Source organism: Microcaecilia unicolor, chromosome 12 (assembly GCF_901765095.1).
Source record: "Microcaecilia unicolor chromosome 12, aMicUni1.1, whole genome shotgun sequence".
Taxonomy (NCBI): domain Eukaryota; kingdom Metazoa; phylum Chordata; class Amphibia; order Gymnophiona; family Siphonopidae; genus Microcaecilia; species Microcaecilia unicolor.
The window spans coordinates 103,852,678-103,871,753 of NC_044042.1; the positions used below are offsets into that span (position 1 = coordinate 103,852,678).

A 19,076-nucleotide genomic window follows, 5' to 3' on the forward strand; every position below is an offset into this window, starting at 1 on the left:
CAACAAAATGTGAATCCAGAACACAGTTATTGACACTAGTTACATAATGAATAAGAACACAAGAGTAGCCATGCTGGGTCAAACCAATGGTCCATCTAGCCCAGTATCCTGTTTCCAACAGTGGGGCCACAAGTACCTGGCAGAAATCCAATTAGTAGCTACATTTCATGCTACCAATCCCAGGGCAAGCAGTGGCTTCCCCCATTTTTATTGCAATAACAGACTATGGACTTTTCCTCCAGGAACTTCTCCAAACCTTTTTTTAAACCCAGATACACTAACCGCTGTTACAACATCCTCTGGCAACACGTTCCAGAGCTTAACTATTATTTGTGAAAAAATATTTCCTCCTAGGAGTGGCCTAGTGGTTAGGGTGGTGGACTTTGGTCCTGGAGAACTAAGGAACTGAGTTCGATTCCCGGCACAGGCAGCTCCTTGTGACTCTGGGCAAGTCACTTAACCCTCAATTGCCTGCCGCATTGAGCCTGCCATGAGTGGGAAAGAGCAGGGTACAAATGTAACAAAAAATAAGGGAAAATTAGGTTCTTACCTTGGTAATTTTCTTTCCTTTAGTCATAGCAGATGAAGCCATTGCATATGGGTTATGTCCATCAACCAGCAGGGGAGATAGAGAGCCCTCAAACTTTCACAGACCTCTTGGCCAGCTAGCTCCACTGCCTCTTCAGTATTTGAAGCTTCCAAAGCAGTATGGCAAACCGCAATGGGAATCACAAGAGCTTTCCTCACAGCGAACGATGGCCCATCACAAGGGCATGAACTCATAAAGGAGGGAATGCACATCCTCCTGGAGGGAATAAACTCATCCTCCTTATTGTATAAGTGGAGGGGAACACACGCGCCTCCTGGAGGGAATCACACATCCTCCCAACACACTGGAGGGAATGAACTCATCCTCCTATTTATAGAACTGGAGGGGAACACACGCGCCTCCTGGAGAGAATCAATACATCCTCCAAAAAAAACATGCTGGAGGGAATGAACACATCCTCCTAAATTTAAGCTGAACATGAATCCTGAAGATTGTTTTCCAACTTTCTCCCAAGGAAGGAACTTCAGGAAATTAGAACAGAACCTGAAAAACAGATTCACAGCATACAGACAATCATACAGGGAGGGCTCATGGCTTCATCTGCTATGACTAAAGGAAAGAAAATTACCAAGGTAAGAACCTAATTTTCCCTTCCTTGTCATCAAGCAGATGAAGCCATTACGTATGGGATGTAACAAAGCAATCCCTAGATAGGGTGGGAACAAGCCACACCACGCGTTAGCATTTGTGCTCCACAACACGCATCCCTCCTGGCAGCCACATCCAGCCTGTAATGTCGGGCAAAGGAGAGCTTAGAAGCCCATGTTGCCGCACTGCATATCTCTTGAAGAGAGAGTGCTCCAGTTTCAGCCCAAGAGGAAGAAATCGCTCTAGTAGAATGCGCCTTAAAGGCTACAGGCGGAACCCTGCCGGCCAGCAAATAAGCTGAAAAGATAGTTTCTTTGAGCCAGCGGGCAATAGTGGCTTTAGACGCTGGAGACCCTCTGCGAGAACCGGATAGCAAAACAAACAGATGATCAGAAGTCCTGAAAGAGTTAGTAACTCGCAGATACTGCAGCAGAGTCCTGCGTACATCCAAAAGGTGCAGCTGCCCAAAAGATTCTGGAAACTCTTCCTCTGAAAAAGAGGGCAAGAAAATAGGCTGGTTTAGGTGAAAAGCTGAAACCACCTTAGGCATAAAGGAAGGCACGGTCCGAACCGTGACTATGGACTCTGAAAATTGCAGAAATGGGTCTCTACAGGACAGCGCCTGGAGCTCTGACACCCGTCTCGCCGAGGTAATGGCCACCAGAAAAACGGCCTTCAGTGTCAAATCTTTCTCCGATGCTCGCCGAAGCGGCTCAAAAGGAGATGCCTGCAGGGTTTTCAAAACTAGCCCCAGGTTCCAAGCTGGACAGGGTGCTCGCACTGGAGGTCGGAGCCGAAGCACCCCTCTAAGAAACCGTGCCACATCTGGGTGCGCAGCCAAAGACACGCCTTCCACCTTACCACGAAGGGAGGCCAACGCTGCCACCTGCACCCGCAGGGAATTATAGGCCAAGCCTTTTTGTACACCTTCCTGCAAAAAGTCCAGAATCGGCGAGACAGGAGCCCGCATTGGAGCAATGGCTCTGGAAGCACACCAAGACTCAAACAGGCACCAAATCCTGGCATAAGCCACGGAAGTGGACCGCTTGCGGGCTTGCAGGAGAGTGGAAATAACTTTATTGGAATAACCTTTATCCCTCAATTTCGCCCTCTCAATAGCCATGCCGTAAGACCAAAGCGGCCGGCGTCCTCCATGGCTACCGGTCCCTGAGTCAACAGGTTCGGTACCAGAGGTAACGGCAGAGGAGCCTCCAGGAGCATCTGTCGGAGGTCTGCAAACCAAGGTCTCCTTGGCCAATCCGGGGCGATGAGGACCACTTCTCCTGGGTGCAGCCGAATCCGCAAGAGCAGGCGCCCTATCAAGGGCCATGGGGGAAACACATAAAGTAGACCCGGAGGTCAGGGTTGAGCCAAGGCATCCAACCCCGCCAAGCGATGATCTCTCCGTCTGCTGAAGAAGCACCGGACTTTGGTATTGGCACTTGTCGCCATTAGATCCATCACGGGTTTGCCCCATTTGGCACAGATCTGCAGGAATACTTCGTCTGCCAGATTCCATTCTGCTGGATCGATCTGATGCCTGGTCAGATAATCGGCCTGCACATTGCTCTGACCTGCAATATGAGCTGCCGACAGACACTGAGGATGCAGCTCGGCCCAGTGGCAAATCAGTTCGGCCTGCGCGGCTAGTGCTCTGCACCTTGTTCCGCCTTGTCGATTTATATAGGCCACCGTTGTCGTGTTGTCCGACATCACTGACAGCCAATCCTTCTAGGGTCACTTGAAAGGCCAGAAGCGCCTGAAACACCGCTTTCAACTCTAGGCGGTTGATGGACCACTCCGACTCCTCGGGTGTCCATAGACCCTGGGCATGCTTCCCCTTGCAATGTGCGCCCCAACCCTTCAGGCTGGCATCCGTTACCACTAGGCACCAAACGGGGAGCGTCAGCGGCATTCCTCGCCGCAGCATGCTGTCCGAGAGCCACCACTCCATGCTGAGTCGGGCCGCAGGGAGCCAAGTAAGTCTGCATTGGTAATCCTGAGAAATAGGAGACCATCTCCGGAGAAGGGAATACTGTAGAGGTCTCAGGTGCGCTCTCGCCCAGGGTACCACTTCCATCGTGGCTGTCATCGATCCCAGCAGCTGGACAATGTCCCAAGCTCGCGGGCGGGGCATCCTCAGGAGCAGACGGACCTGATTCTGAAGCTTGCACCGCCTTAGCTCGGGTAGGAATACATAGCCTGAGACTGTGTCGAACCTGGCCCCCAAAAATTCTAGAGATTGTGAAGGGGTCAGGTGACTTTTGGCCATATTGATGACCCAGCCTAGAGATTGAAGTACTGAGACCACTCTGGCTGTAGCTTGTAAGCTCTTTGTTGCAGAGTCTGCTCTGATGAGCCAGTCGTCTAGGTACGGGTGAACCCTGATACCTTCTCGCCTGAGAAAAGTAGCTACTACCACCATTACCATCGAAAAGGTTCGGGGAGCTGTGGCGAGGCCAAAAGGCAAGGCCCTGAACTGGAAATGTTTTCCCAACACCGCAAACCTCAGAAACTTCTGGTGCGGGGGCCAAATCGGTATGTGCAAGTAAGCTTCTTTCAGGTCTAGAGACGTGAGAAACTCTCCTGGCTGTACCGCCGCAATGACGGAGCGCAGGGATTCCATGTGGAAATGCCGCACTCTCAGGGACTTGTTCACTTCTTTTAAGTCCAGAATAGGGCGAAATGACCCACCTTTTCGCGGCACCACAAAGTAGATGGAGTATCGGCCGCAGCCTTGCTCGGCGGGAGGCACCGGGGTCACTGCCCCTAACTGAATCAGACCTTGTAAAGTCTCCTCCACCACCGCCCGTTTGACGGCAGAACCGCATCGGGACTCCACAAACACGTCTCTTACTGGGGCGTTGAATTCTATTCTGTATCCATCTCTGATCAGGTCCAGAACCCACTGATCTGAGGAAATCTTGGTCCACTCCTCGACAAACAGGGAAAGCCGTCCTCCGATAACAGGCATCGAGGAGAGGGCCGGCGCACCATCATTGAGAGGGTCGCCCCTGAACTCCTGGTCTTGAGCCACCGGCTGCGGAACGCTTGTCCGAGCGAAAGGAGTTCCTCTGCTGACCACGGGCACGTGAAGTGAACCCAGCAGAACGCCCCGGGCGGTACCTTCTAGCTTCACGGAAGCGAGGTCTGTACGAGGAGTGGACCGCCTGGCCCTTAGAGGAAGGCCTCTGCCTATCTTCGGGCAAGCGCTGGGGTTTTGGATCACCCAGGCCTTTCACAATTTTCTCCAACTCCTCACCAAATAGGAGAAGTCCTTGAAAAGGCAACTTCACCAACCTTTGCTTAGAGGCCATGTCCGCTGCCCAGTGTCGTAGCCACAGACGACGGCGAGCCGCCACTGCTACTGCCATTTGTTTAGCCGAAGCTCTGACAAGGTCATAAAGGGCATCAGCCAGAAAGGACAAGGCCACCTCCATTCGCGGAGCCACATCCAAGAAGGGCTCCGCTCCATCTCCGGGCTGAGCCACTGCCTGTTGCAGCCAAGCTAGGCAGGCTCTAGCAGCATAACAGCTGCATGCAGACGCCCGAACAGTGAGACCTGCAATTTCAAAGGACCGTTTCAATGCTGTTTCCAGCCTACGGTCTTGAACATCCTTCAGGGCAACACCTCCTTCAATAGGGAGGGTAGTTCTCTTTGTCACCGCAGTGACTAGGGCATCCACTGTAGGCATTTGAAAACGAGCCATATGTCCCTCACGCAGAGGGTATAACTGCCCCATAGCCCTGGAAACTCTCAAAGGTCCCTCGGGGTCAGCCCACTGAGCCGAAACAAGCTCTAGGATGGAGTCATGCAAAGGGAAGGCCCGAGCAGCTTTCTTGGTACTAGCCATCCTGGGATTACCCGAGGAGGCCATGCCACTGTCAGGATCTTCAATCGAGAGGGCCTGCAGGGTATCTGAAATAAGCGCTGGCAGCTCATCACGGTGGAAAATCCTCACCGCGGAGGGATCATCCAGATCCTGTGGTAAATCCGCACCTGACTCTGGTTCCTCAGACCAAGAACGTCTGTCAGAGTTCTCCGAATCCTCACACCCCGACCACGGGGGGGAAAAGGTGCACCACAATCTGAAGGGGAATTAACCCTTCTGCGCTTATCTTTAGGCCAAGCATCCGGGAAAAAAGCCTCACTGGGAAGTCCCAGGCCAGAATCCATCGGGGGGGGCAATCAGAGGGGCCTCAGGCGACCCTTGAGGAAGGGCTCTTTTCATCATCTATGCTTTATGCAGCAAAAGCACAAAATCCGGGGAGAAAATCTCACCCTGGGCACCCAAATCCTGTCCGGTGCTAGCCACTCCTGAAATGACCTCATCTCGAGGTGCCCCACCCGGCTCAGGACTCTCCGTGTCCACGGAGGCCACGCCATGCGGTGTAAGCAAAATGGCGCCCGCTGCCAGCTCAGAGCGGAAAGAAACATTGCTCGCCATGCTCGGGCCGGCTCCTACGCCAGTACAGCACGATTTACAGAGCCCTGCTGCTGATTTGCGCTTGCCACAAGTGGAACAGCGCTTTACATTGTCCGCAGCCATCGCCGAAAAACGGCGGTAAAATCCAAAATGGCGGTTTCGCGCCAAAATCGCCCCGATCGCGGGCCCACCCCGGAGGAGTTGGAAAACACTCTTACCTCAAAGGATCTAGTGTACAACTACGATCCTGCTAAAAATCAGGTCAAAAACCTCTGTTCCAGCGTCTCTGCATTTAAAAACGCGACGCGACTTTCTTTTTTTTTTTTTTTAAAGCTGTGAGGAAAGCAGAAGTATTGAAGACTCCGGAGGCTCAGATGAGTGGGAAAGGCAGGGAAAGGGCGAACCTATATGCCTGCATCCACTGTTGGTGGGTAAGGACAGGGAAAGCAAGGCAATATGTCCACATCCACAGAGGTATGGGTAAGGCAGGGAAAGGGCTAACCTATGTGCCTTTAAAGTGAAGCTGCTATAGCCTCCAACACCCCGGTTAACAACTGGCAAGCCAGGAACCACCTCCCGGCAGATTTTTCTGGAGCTCGAACAAGCTGCAGCCACCCTGCTAGGGGAGATAGAGAATACTGAAGAGGCAGTGGAGCTAGCTGGCCAAGAGGGCACTGTGAAAGTTTGAGTGCTCTCTATCTCCCCTGCTGGTTGATGGACATAACCCATACGTAATGGCTTCATCTGCTTGATGACAAGGAAAAAAGTATTTCGATCTAATTTCATTGTGTCCCCTGGTTTTTGTACTTTTTGAAAGAGTGAAAAATCGATTAACGTTTACCCATTCTACACCACTCAGGAATTTGTAGATCGCAATCATATCCCCCAACAAGTCGTCTCTTTTCCAAGCTGAGCAGCCCCAACCTCTATAGCCTTTCCTAATGTGAGAGGAGTTCCATCCCTTTTATCATTTTGGTTGCTCTTCCTTGAGGTTTTCTAATTCCACTATATCTTTTGCATATATTTATTTATTACATTTTTAAACCAATCATAATATCCATTTTAAAATGATATTACACAAAACATTCACTATTATATATAACAAAGGAAAAAGAAAAGAGCCCCCACAAATCAATTCTTTCTATCGACCACATAACTTAGGTAAACAATCCAAGATTTAGAAAAAAAAAGAAAAAAAAAAAAAAAAAAGGAAACAAATGTTCCATCATTAAATCAAGACTTGTATCATGCCTGGAGGGTTAGCTCAAAGCTGCCATACAGTGTTACATTATGGTCCTAAACTCGCACAGAAATATCCTCTCTACTTACTAGGAAATTTTCCAATTGTTTGGGATCAAAAAACTGGTATTGTTTTGTCTGAAATATTATTCTGCAAATACAGGGAAACTTCAAAAGGAAATTAGCCCCGAGAGCTATAGCTCTGGGACGCAAAGAAAGAAACATTTTACGTCTCTGTTGCGTTTCCCTTAATAAGTCTGGAAAGACTCTTATTTTTGAACCCATAAACATAGCATCTAAATGACTCAAGGATAATTTTAACACAGCGTTCCTATCCATTTCCAATGCAAATGTAACTAACAAAGTAGTTCTTTGTGTAATCACTTCTAGTGATGATTCTAGGAAGCCTGTCAAATTCATTGCACCCTGAGGATTCAAATTATCTGATGTTTTACCAGTAACTTGTAAGTAAAAAGCACGTGTAATTGGCGGCAATGAATTGTCAGGCATTCCCAGAATATCAACTAGGTATTTCTTTACCATTTGGACTGGTGAAATCAGTGGTGATCTAGGAAAGTTTATGAATCGTAAATTAAGTCTTTTAGATTGGTTTTCCAGAAACTCCATGCGCCTTGAGGCAAAGTTCTTTTCTTTAATCAGAGTTTGCTCCACCAATTCCATTTTCCCCAGTTTTTCAGAGAGAACTTTTATCTCAGCGGCTTGGGTTTCATTAATTTGTATCTGTGCTAAAGCTGACTCTGCCAAGACTTTAATTGTCTCAGTATTTTTTGATATAGAAGTTTGTAATGCAGAGAAGGTTGTAGAGTTCAGGTCCCAAAGTGACTCTAATGTCACTACAGCCGGTTTTTCAATTTTCCCCAATATAATACCTGGAAGAGGTGCTTTTGTAGCTTGTTCCAAGATACTCACAGTTCCAGACATTGCTGTAGAAACCGATATTGTCTCTTGTCCACTCAAACTACCAGCGTTTGTCCCGGTTACCAGCAAGTTCCCTCCCTGAACACTCCATTGTCCACATGGGGTTGAAGTTGCAGGACTTGCCTGGAAACTTTCTCTTCCTGGTTGGGGGGGCGCTGCACGTAACACAGGGCTTAAGGAAGCCCCGTTTACACTGTCGGCCGACGTCGATGCGTTGGCTCCAGCAGCAGGAGCAAAAACCTTCTCCGAGCCGGGTACAACTGCAAACCGCTCCAACGTCGTCTGTAGAAGCTGCGGTGTCCCGCCAGGGACCGAGGGAACTTCCCTGACTTTTCCCCTTCTCTTTCCCATCGCAAGGACGGGTAAGACGCTTTCAACGGAGTTCGTTAGGACGAGAAAAGCAGGTACACCCGCCGACACAAATCACACCGTCGCCATCTTGGATCTCCTTGTTTCTCCACTATATCTTTTAAGAGATATGGCAACCAGAATTGAACTCAATACTCAAGGTGAGGTCACACCCTGGAGTGATAGATGCATTATAATATTCTTGGTCTTATATACCATTCCTTTCCTAATAATTCCTAGCTTCCTGTTTGTTTTTTTGGCCACCGCCACACACTGGACAGAAGATTTCAATGTACTGTATACAATGGCATCTAGATTTTTTTCTTGGGCGCCTTGGACCCTAGCATCAGGTAACTGATTTGGATTATTCTTCCCAATATGCATCATTTTGTATTTGTCCACATTAAATTTCATCTGCCATTTAGATGCCCAGTCTTCCAGTTTCCTAAGGTCTTCCTAGAATATCTCATAGTCCACTTGTACTTTGACAACTATGAATAGTTTTGTGTAATTTGCAAATTTAATCACCTCACTTGTCGTTCCGATTGCCAGATCATTTATAAATATATTAAATAGCACTGGTCCCAGTACAGATCCCTGCGGAACCCCACTATTCACCCTCCTGCATTAAGAAAAATGGCCATTTAATCCTACTCTCTATTTTCTGTCCAATAACCAATTCCTAATACACAGGACACTGCCTTCTATCCCATGACTTTTTAATTTTTTCAGGAACTTTGTCAAAAGCTTTATGAAAATCAACCGGCTCACCTTTATCCACTTGTTTATTCACACCTTGAAAGAAATGAAGCAAATTGGTGAGGCAAGACTTCAAGTTGAACCCATGCTGACTGTCCCATTAAACCATGTCTGTCTATGTGCTCTGTAATTTTGTTCTTTATAATAGTTTCCACTATTTTGCCGGACACAGATGTCAGGCTTACCGATCAGAAAGTTGCCTACTGGTTAGAGAAGCAGGCTGCGTAGCACGGAAGTCTGGGTTCAATTCCCACTCTCCTGCTGATGTTCCTTGTGAAAGTCACTTCATCCACTGTCTCGAAAGGGGAAAATTTTTAAACAAAGGTTTGATTTTTACAAACTGATGCATGTGGGAAAGAGGAACCCAAACTATAGCTACGTGATGCAAGGTTCCACATTAGGCGTCACTGCCTGGGAAAAGGATCTAGGTGTCATCATTGATGATACATTGAAACCCTGGGCTCAGTGTGCAGTGGCAGCCAAGAAATCAAATAGAATGTTAGGAATTATTAGGAAAGGTATGGAAAACAAAAATGAGAATGTTATAATGCTATTGTATCGCTCCATGGTGCAACAACACCTCGAACATTGTGTGCAATTCTGGTCACCACATGTCAAAAAAGATATAATGGAATTAGAAAAGGTACAGAGAAGGGGATGAAAATGATAAAGGGGATGGGACGACTTCCCTATGAGGAAAGACTAAAGTGGCTAGGGGCTCCTCAGCTTCAGCTTTGAGAGATAGCTGAGGAGAGATATGACAGAGATCTATAAAATCCTGAGTGGAGTGGAACAGATAGACATGAATCACTTGTCTACTCTTTCCAAAAATACTAGGGCCAGGGGGTACACAATGAAGCTATTATATAGTAAAAAAAAATTTAAACAGTGAAAATATTTCTTCACTCAGTGTGTAATTAAATTCTGGAATTTGTTGCCAGTGAAGAGCAGTTTTTAGCTTAGCAGGGTTTTAAAAAGGTTTGGATAACTTCCTAGGATAAGCAGCATAAAACCTGTTTTACTGTTCCGGGATCTTGCCAGGTACTTGATACCTGGATTGGCCATTGTTGTAAATAGGATACTGGGTTTGATGAACAACACTAACATGCTTACGACAAATACTACATTTTTGTTTAAAGATAAAAAAAATCATTTAGTGTGACATATATGCAATAACAGGAGAAATCAGGAGGGGGGCAAAACCTTTTTCTCATTACTGCACGTTAGAATGTAAGACCAAACTGAAAATACAAAAGCATCAGCAAAACCATCAATTGAAGTCACTTCTCCCAAATGTTACGTGTAAGAAAAACAAATTAAATCATTTCTTTTATACCGTTAATATGCCCTTTCCAGGGCTCAGTGCAGTTTGCAAAAAAAAAATAATAAAACACTCTGATATTTTAGGAAAGAGAGGTACTATTTGCATTACGTTTCAAACTATCCCAAAACACTTTTACAATAACAAATCAGGAACATATATGCATTGGGATTACACTGCACGAAAACACTGAAATGGGAGGGGGGGGGGGGGGGGGAAATGTATACTAATCAATAACACACAAATCTAACTAGTACATGGAAACAGAAAATTATAGAAGACCAATTCTAGAAAGTGTTGCACCAAACATCAAATGCAACAAAACGACAACAAAAACTTTCAAAAGTTAATACATTCCATAGCATTTAATACGCCTTGGGTGTCCAGATTAAGCAAGAACAGAGAGAAACACACAGCTTCAATGTGACACAATTCTGTCCAGGTATGCAAAACCACAAACAAAAAGGAAGGAGGGAAGAACAATGTTCTTCCAAACATCAATACATTTTATTGGAAAGGCACCAAATGTACTGAGACCCAACCTGGGACAGTGTTTTGGCGGGAGAAAGCCACCAAGGGTCACAAAATCTGTCAGGTGCGATGAGAGAATCCCATTAAAACAATGGAGCATAAAAATAAGTAGAGACTGGTACTGACACACAGACTGAAGCCAGCTTATTGTTTCAGAAGGGCTCCTAATTGATGCTGAGCTGAGAAACTAATATAGGTTACTAGCTTCTCAGCTCAGCATCAATTTGGAGCCCCTCTACACTGAGTGCAAAACTCCATGACACACCATTCAACTGAAAATGCAATCCTGACTCAGATGCACATCCTAGCTGCGTACATGATCCCATCTTTTGTGCGTGTGTGTGCCCATGTACACATCAACGTGTAATTAAACTCTGGAATTCGAGGCAGTTAGCTTAGTGGAGTTTATAAAAGGTTTGGACGGCTTCCTGAAGGAAAAGTCCATAGACCATTATTAAATGGACTTGGGGAAAATCCACTATTTCTGGGATAAGCAGTATAAAATGTTTTGAACTTTTTTGGGATCTTGCCAGGTATTTGTGACCTGGATTGGCCACTGTTGGAAACAGGATGCTGGGCTTGATGGACCTTTGGTCTTTCCCAGTATGGCGATACTTATGTACTTACCTTGACTCCAAACCTACATGCATATCCCACCTCTTCAGCTGTGCATGTAGCCCTGACTGCATATGTGCAAAGGATAGGGTCGCTCAGACATCCTCACCTGCATACATATTCCACCTTATCTGCTTGTGTTGCCCTAACACGCATGCTTGATCCCATCCTGTGCAAGCAACCCCATCCAGTCGCATGTGTGTAACTCCATCCATGACCCTGACCTATTGGGGAACTTCCGGGATATTTCCACAGTTGTAAACTTGTCCACATAAAGTTCACCAACAGTCACATTTCAGAACAGTAACTGAATACAGTCCCAGAGACGGACATAAATAAGGCTATCAAAGAGGCCAGACAAGATGTATAATGAGGTATTTTGAATCCAGCTTCCAGTATTGAAAGACCACAGATAAGTCTGCCTGGTTTTGCTTGGTCTTTGGCCATTATTTGTACAGATTCTACAGATAGATTTTGCAGTGAACAGTCCACAAGTTTTAAATTTATTCCACCCAAATTACAACTGTTTCTGAAAGTAAACCATTCATCAACACATTTTACCTTGGCTTATATTCTGTCCGATTGTAAGTGTAGGATTACACACATGCACTAGCACTGTACACATGTCTTATATCTCGACCGATGATTGTGCATAGTCTAACACTGATTCCTGTTCAGAACCATAGTACTATTGAAATGTGAAAATTTGATATCTCGTAATTACCCTAGTTTCTCTCAATTGTATATACATTGATGCTACCTCTGCTACCAACCAATCCTCTTATCCCATCAGTACACAGTATAACTATCCATTCATAGTCCTTCCTCTATCTTCCTATACCCCCATCCCCCCCAGACCAGTAAGTCCAAACCTCCCTCATCTAACCTACAGAAAGACACTCACCCTTCGTAGCCTCCTCTCCTTTACCCCACCCCACCCCACCCAAGCCACCAACCAAGTCAACAAAAACAGCACACTCCATAGTTTCTACTCTCCTATGCCCAATCCAACCAAGCCTACAAGAACCCACCCTACCCCCACCTAACCCACCCTTAACTCGCACACAACCATAACCAACCCTTCCACCCTCACCCCAACCGACCCTCCACGCACATATCCCCTATCCAATCAAAATCATCTCACCAACATGCTATTCCTAAAAATAATCATCATTATCCATGCACTCACTATTATTCACGCAACTCTTAACACCCCCAACAGAAATCAACATGATACCAGTTCTTCACCATCACTCAAGAACACCCAAATCAATCACATCCCCACAAAACAGCAGCAACCACAGAAACCAACCAACGTCCAGACATCCATCCTCAAAAACAGAAACACTCCCACCTAAGTCTAAAATACCTAAAACGAGACAACTTATCAAAATCCGCCCTTCACTCCAGAATGCCGAACCACACCTACCTGTCCGAGTGGGATACATCAATGCAAGATCAGCAGTTAATAAAACCGAAATCATCACAGACTGGATTACATCGGACAACCTCGACCTACTCTTCATCACAGAAACCTGGGTCCGAAACTCAAAAGATCCCATCATAAATGATCTATGCCCCCTAGCTATAAAATATCACACTGGCCTAGAAAAGACAAAAGAAGCGGAGGAATTGCACTCATTTACAGATCCAAATTCTCTGCAGAACCCATCTCAGAGTCCATTTCACCACAACTCGAGATTGCTTCAATCAAACTTCATTGCCCCACACTATACGACCATTTAACCTGCATACTGTTTTACAGACCTCCCAGCAACTGGAACACCCATATTCATGGACTTTATATCAAACATATGCGTTAACAACTCCAATATATTATTAATTGGAGACTTGAACCTTCATCTAGAAGACTCCAACTCTGCCCACACTCGGGAATGTAAAGACTTCCTCCAACTATGTGACTTCAACCTCCCTCCAATGCAACCAACCCACTTCAAAGGACACTCACTAGACATCATCACCCACAAACACTCCACAGACCAAAACTTCCTCTTATCAGATATCCACTGGTCTGCTTCCCCCTGGTCTGACCATCATAAAGCAACCCTGTCCATACAATGGCGAAAAAAAGACCAGCCTAGAACACATGATCCCATAACAATTAGCACCAGAGGACGGATAGACAAAGAAACTTTCTGGCAACAAATCTATGACAACGACTGGTCAACAGATCCAAACTCAAACCACTGGTTCACAGAATGGGATAATAGGTGCAACCTTATTCTAGATGAAATCGCTCCAATACACTCCAAAACTCTGCGTAGACGAAACCCTTCACCATGGTTTAACGACGAATTAAAAAATCTAAAGACACAAACCAGAAAACTTGAAAATACTTGGAGCAAATCAAAAAACACTCTCACCCTTAATGCATGGAAGCAGACACAAAAGAACTACAAAAATGCCATTAAACGAGCCAAAAACTCCTATTATACAAAACAAATTACATCCACCAGAACACACATAAAAAAACAATATCAAATTATAAAGTATCTGCTCAACACCGATCCAGTCACAATTTCATCCTCAAACTGTCCATCTGCCGACCAGCTGGCCAAATACTTTAACGACAAAATTATCAATCTGTGCAACACAATTCCCCAAGACGATGCCAGCATCGGCAGTTTCCTTGACGAACTGGACCCCAACATGGACGAAATCCCGGTAGACCGCTCCTGGACAAACTTCGTCCTCCTCACCACTGAGGAAATTTTCACAGTATTATCCAAACTCTCCAAGTCACACTGCCACCTGGACCCCTGCCCCAACTATCTAATGAAAAATGCGCCAGCACGATTCATTACAGACCTCACCACCCACTTAAACTTCCTACTTCAACAGAGTTGCTTCCCCACCAAGCACGGAAACATACTATTCACACCAATACCAAAAAACCCCAAGAAACCTGCAAATGACATCACCAATTACCGCCCTGTGGCCTCCGTCCCTCTACTGATCAAACTAATGGAAAACAGAGTAACCTCCAAACTCAATGAATTTATACAAAAATTCTCCATACTGCATGAGTCGCAATCGGGTTTTAGGCCTGCACACAGCACTGAAACGGTACTACTCACCTTAATATCCAAGTTCAAACAAGAAATATCATTTGGAAACAACATACTTCTCCTGCAGTTTGGTAAATCATGACATTCTTACAAAACTACTGGGCAAACTAGGGATCGGTGGAAACATTAAATGGATAAAAAGTTTCATCACCACAAGATCCTACCAAGTCAAATCAACCACAACAATCTCGTCTGTGTGGTCATCAAAAGTTCCCCAAGGATCGCCTCTATCCCCGATCCATGCGGAGTTCCCCAAGGATCGCCTCTATCCCCGATCCATGCGGAGTTCCCCAAGGATCGCCTCTATCCCCGATCCTCTTCAATCTTATGATGATCCCCTTGGCCAAGACCTTATCTAAACATGGACTAAACCCCTTCATTTATGCAGATGACGTTACCATATTCATCCCTTTCCAATCCGACCTAGCAGAAATCGCCGATAACATAATCACTGGCATGAACATCTTAGCCTCCTGGGCTAACGCTTTTAAGATGAAAATGAATAAGGAGAAAACACAATGCCTAATCCTCTCACCCCAGTACTCTACACTCCTCTCAACTACCCTGATGTCTCAATCCCCATATCCGACAATCTAAAAATCCTAGGAGTAACATTAGACAATCATCTAACTCTGGAAACTCACGCAGCAGCCATGACCAAGAAGATGTTCAACATGATGTGGGTGCTAAAAACTTTCCGCAATTTGGTACAATCCACTGTACTTACCAACACTGACTACTGCAACAGCATTTTCACTGGCTGTAAGGCCCAAATCCTGAAAAAACTCCAGACCGCCCAGAACACGGCAGCCAGACTCATTTTTGGTAAATCACGATTTGAAAGCGCAACACCTCTTTGTGAAAAACTCCATCGGCTCCCTGTCAACGAACGAATAAACTTCAAAGTCCAATCACTGATTCACAAGATTATCTACGGAGAATCTCCAAGCTACATGACCAACCTAATTGACCTACCAGCTAGAAACTGATCAAAATCCTCCTTCCCAACTGCAAAGGTCTCAAGTACAAAACGTACTACGCATCCAACTTCTCCGTTATAGGCAGCCAACTCTGGAATGCCTTACCAAGACCCATTCAAACAGTTAGTGACCATCTACCCTTCCAGAAGTTGCTAAAAACTAACCTCTTCAAACAAGCCTACCAGACTTAACCTATGAACCCAGTCTACACCACTCCTACCCCTACATTCCCTGCCCATTTCACCTATCTCAACCTATTTCCTAACAACCACATCGTACCTCTACTATTGCTACAGCTGTGTTCTTTCTGTGATATTATGTAATTCCATAGTATGTAAGCCGTACTGAGCCTGCTACCGAGCGGGAAAGAGCAGGGTATAAATGCAACAAATAATAATAAGTACATAAGTAATGCCACACTGGGAAAAGACCACGGGTCCATCGAGCCCAGCATCCTGTCCACGACAGCGGCCAATCCAGGCCAAGGGCACCTGGCGAGCTTCCCAAACGTACAAACATTCTATACATGATATTCCCGGAATTGTGGATTTTTCCCAAGTCCATTTAGTAGTGGTTTATGGACTTGTCCTTTAGGAAACCGTCTAACCCCTTTTTAAACTCTGCCAAGCTAACCGCCTTCACCACGTTCTCCGGAAACGAATTCCAGAGTTTAATTATGCGTTGGGTGAAGAAACATTTTCTCCGATTTGTTTTAAATGTACTACACTGTAGTTTCATCGCATGCCCCCTAGTCCTAGTATTTTTGGAAAGCGTGAACTGACGCTTCACATCCACCTGTTCCACTCCACTCATTATTTTATATACCTCTATCATGCCTCCCCTCAGCCATCTCTTTTCCAAGCTGAAAAGCCCTAGCCTCCTTAGTCTAGTAACCTAACCACTACACCTCTATTCAGGAAATCTTGACTGCCCCAACTTGACATTTCGTCCTTTAGATTGTAAGCTCCTTCGAGCAGGATCTGTCCTTCTATGTTAAACTGTACAGCGCTGCGTAACCCTAGTAGCGCTCTAGAAATGTTAAGGTTTTAACAGGGATGCGGAGCCAGAGATTACGTCCATAAGCCCTGCAAGCACAAGTATACATCCATGCAGAAAAAAAAGCCCTCGTGGTGTGCAGCAAGCTCAGCATCTTTCATCTCTGTAATTTCTGCCAAGCTCCACATGGTCCCCAGGAGCCCCTCCAAACTCACCTCTCGGCCCAGATCCTGCATCAGGCTGCGGTTTCCGTTACTGCCCAGCCCCCCATGCAGCAGGCCGGGCAAGCCCTGCATCCTGCCGCCCCCCCGGTACTGCTCGCCGTCGGCCGTGTTTTCCTGCTTAATGGCGGCGGGCGGGTGCTGCAGGAAGAGCGGCGGGGGAGGGGGGGATCCCGGCTCCTTCTTCAGGACCACGTCCCGGGGAGGCTGCGGCCCGGGGCCCTGTCCCACCGCCGCCGCCATCCGAGCGAAGCTGCTGACCGGGGGCAGGTGGCTGAACATCAGCATGCTGGGGGGGAAGGTGGGCTCCATGTTCCGGGGGGGCTCCGGGGGAGGGCCTCGCTCAGCGACCCCCAGCGCCGCCCATGAGAGGCCCGCGGGGCCGAACCCGCTCAGCGTGTCTGGGGCTTGGGAGGAGGAGGAGGAGGGGGGGACAGTCCCCACCCACCTCCGCCTCGCTCGCTCTCTCTCTCCCACCCCCGTCTCAGCCGCCGCCGCTCAATAACGGTGACGGACGGTGGAGCGGAGAGACGGCCACAATAGAATTAAAATTCTTCCCGAGTGCGCAGGCGCGGCGTGGGGGCTGCTGGGAGCACAGACCCTCGGAGCCCGGTGCGCATGCGCCACCCCCCCCCCCCTTTCCCTCACAGCTGCAGCTCAGCTGGACAGGTTCAGGTTCATTAGGCTGAAGGAATTAACGGTCTCACCTTTTCCAAGCTCCGCCCCCTCCTTCAGGCTCCTTTTACTCAGCTTTTAAAATCAAATATTGAGAGCTCACGGTTTGGTCCTGGAGCTTTAGGGAATCCTCAGAGACAGGTTTCAATAATGGGGTACCTTTTCCACTGTCTGCTAAAATTGACCACAAGTTTTAATGCAAGAGCTCAGGTTCAAGACACCAATTCTGCCTTGTCATAGATTCAGTGACTGGTTACTGTGGAGTGAGTCCCTCAGTGATCGCAGTGGCCTGGCATTTGAGTACCGGCACCTTTTTGGCTAGAAAAATTGCACTGGTGTAAAGAAAGCCACAGAGCTGGGGAAAATTAAGAAAAATCATAAAAGATCTGCAGCCTCTACTCCAGGAGGATGAATTACTGAACGAGATATTCCCATCCGCACCAGTGCTGGCCTTCCGACAGCCACCCGACTTAAAACACAAGCTAGTGAGACGCAAAAAGAAGAGAGCGGCACCATAGGAGCCAACTTTTCCAAATTATTGGGCGGTGTGGTAAGCCCAGTGGAAATAACCCCTCCCTGGACACATACAAGGAATTTGCTCAATATTGGGGGTGAGTCGGCTCCTTGAATATATCCAGCTGCAAACTATGCCAAAACAGTTCACAGGACCCCAGGGTCATTCACAAAGGAAAAATATTCAACATTAAGGAATCCTTCACATGCTCATCTTCCAATGCCACAGAACCCCCCTTGTAGTGACATACACAACCCAGAGCTGGAAAATTTAAGAAAAATCATAAAAGATCTGCAGCCACTACTCCAGGAGGATGAATTACTGAACGAGATATTCCCATCCGCACCAGTGCTGGCCTTCCGACAGCCACCCGACTTAAAACACAAGCTAGTGAGATGCAAAAAGAAGAGAGCGGCACCATAGGAGCCAACGTTTCCAAATTATTGGGCGGCGTGGTAAGCCCAGTGGAAATAACCCCTCCCTGGACACATACAAGGAATTTGCTCAATATTGGGGGTGAGTCGGCTCCTTGAATATATCCAGCTGCAAACTATGCCAAAACAGTTCACAGGACCCCACGGTCATTCACAAAGGAAAAATATTCAACATTAAGGAATCCTTCACTTGCTCATCTTCCAATGCCACAGAACCCCCCTTGTAGTGACATACACAACCCAGAGCTGGAACATTTAAGAAAAATCATAAAAGATCTGCAGCCACTACTCCAGGAGGATGAATTACTGAACGAGATATTCCCATCCGCACCAGTGCTGGCCTTCCGACAGCCACCCGACTTAAAACACAAGCTAATGAGATGCAAAAAGAAGAGAGCGGCACCATAGGAGCCAACTTTTCCAAATTATTGGGCGGCGTGGTAAGCCCAGTGGAAATAACCCCTCCCTGGACACATACAAGGAATTTGCTCAATATTGGGGGTGAGTCGGCTCCTTGAATATATCCAGCTGCAAACTATGCCAAAACAGTTCACAGGACCCCACGGTCATTCACAAAGGAAAAATATTCCACATTAAGGAATCCTTCACTTGCTCATCTTCCAATGCCACAGAACCCCCCTTGTAGTGACATACACAACCCAGAGCTGGAACATTTAAGAAAAATCATAAAAGATCTGCAGCCACTACTCCAGGAGGATGAATTACTGAACGAGATATTCCCATCCGCACCAGTGCTGGCCTTCCGACAGCCACCCGACTTAAAACACAA

At 46.7% G+C, this 19,076-nt stretch overlaps 1 protein-coding gene across 1 annotated transcript in view; it reads right to left on the bottom strand.

Moving 5' to 3' along the window:
- Window positions 1–17,224, bottom strand: part of ZNF281 (zinc finger protein 281) — a 139,130-nt gene extending 121,906 nt beyond the window's left edge. The window contains exon 1 of the mRNA XM_030221590.1: window positions 16,658–17,224. Coding sequence (XP_030077450.1) covers window positions 16,658–16,975 — 318 coding nt within the window. The 5' untranslated portion in view covers window positions 16,976–17,224. The remainder of the gene's footprint in view (window positions 1–16,657) is intronic.
- Between the last annotated feature and the right edge of the window lie 1,852 nt (window positions 17,225–19,076).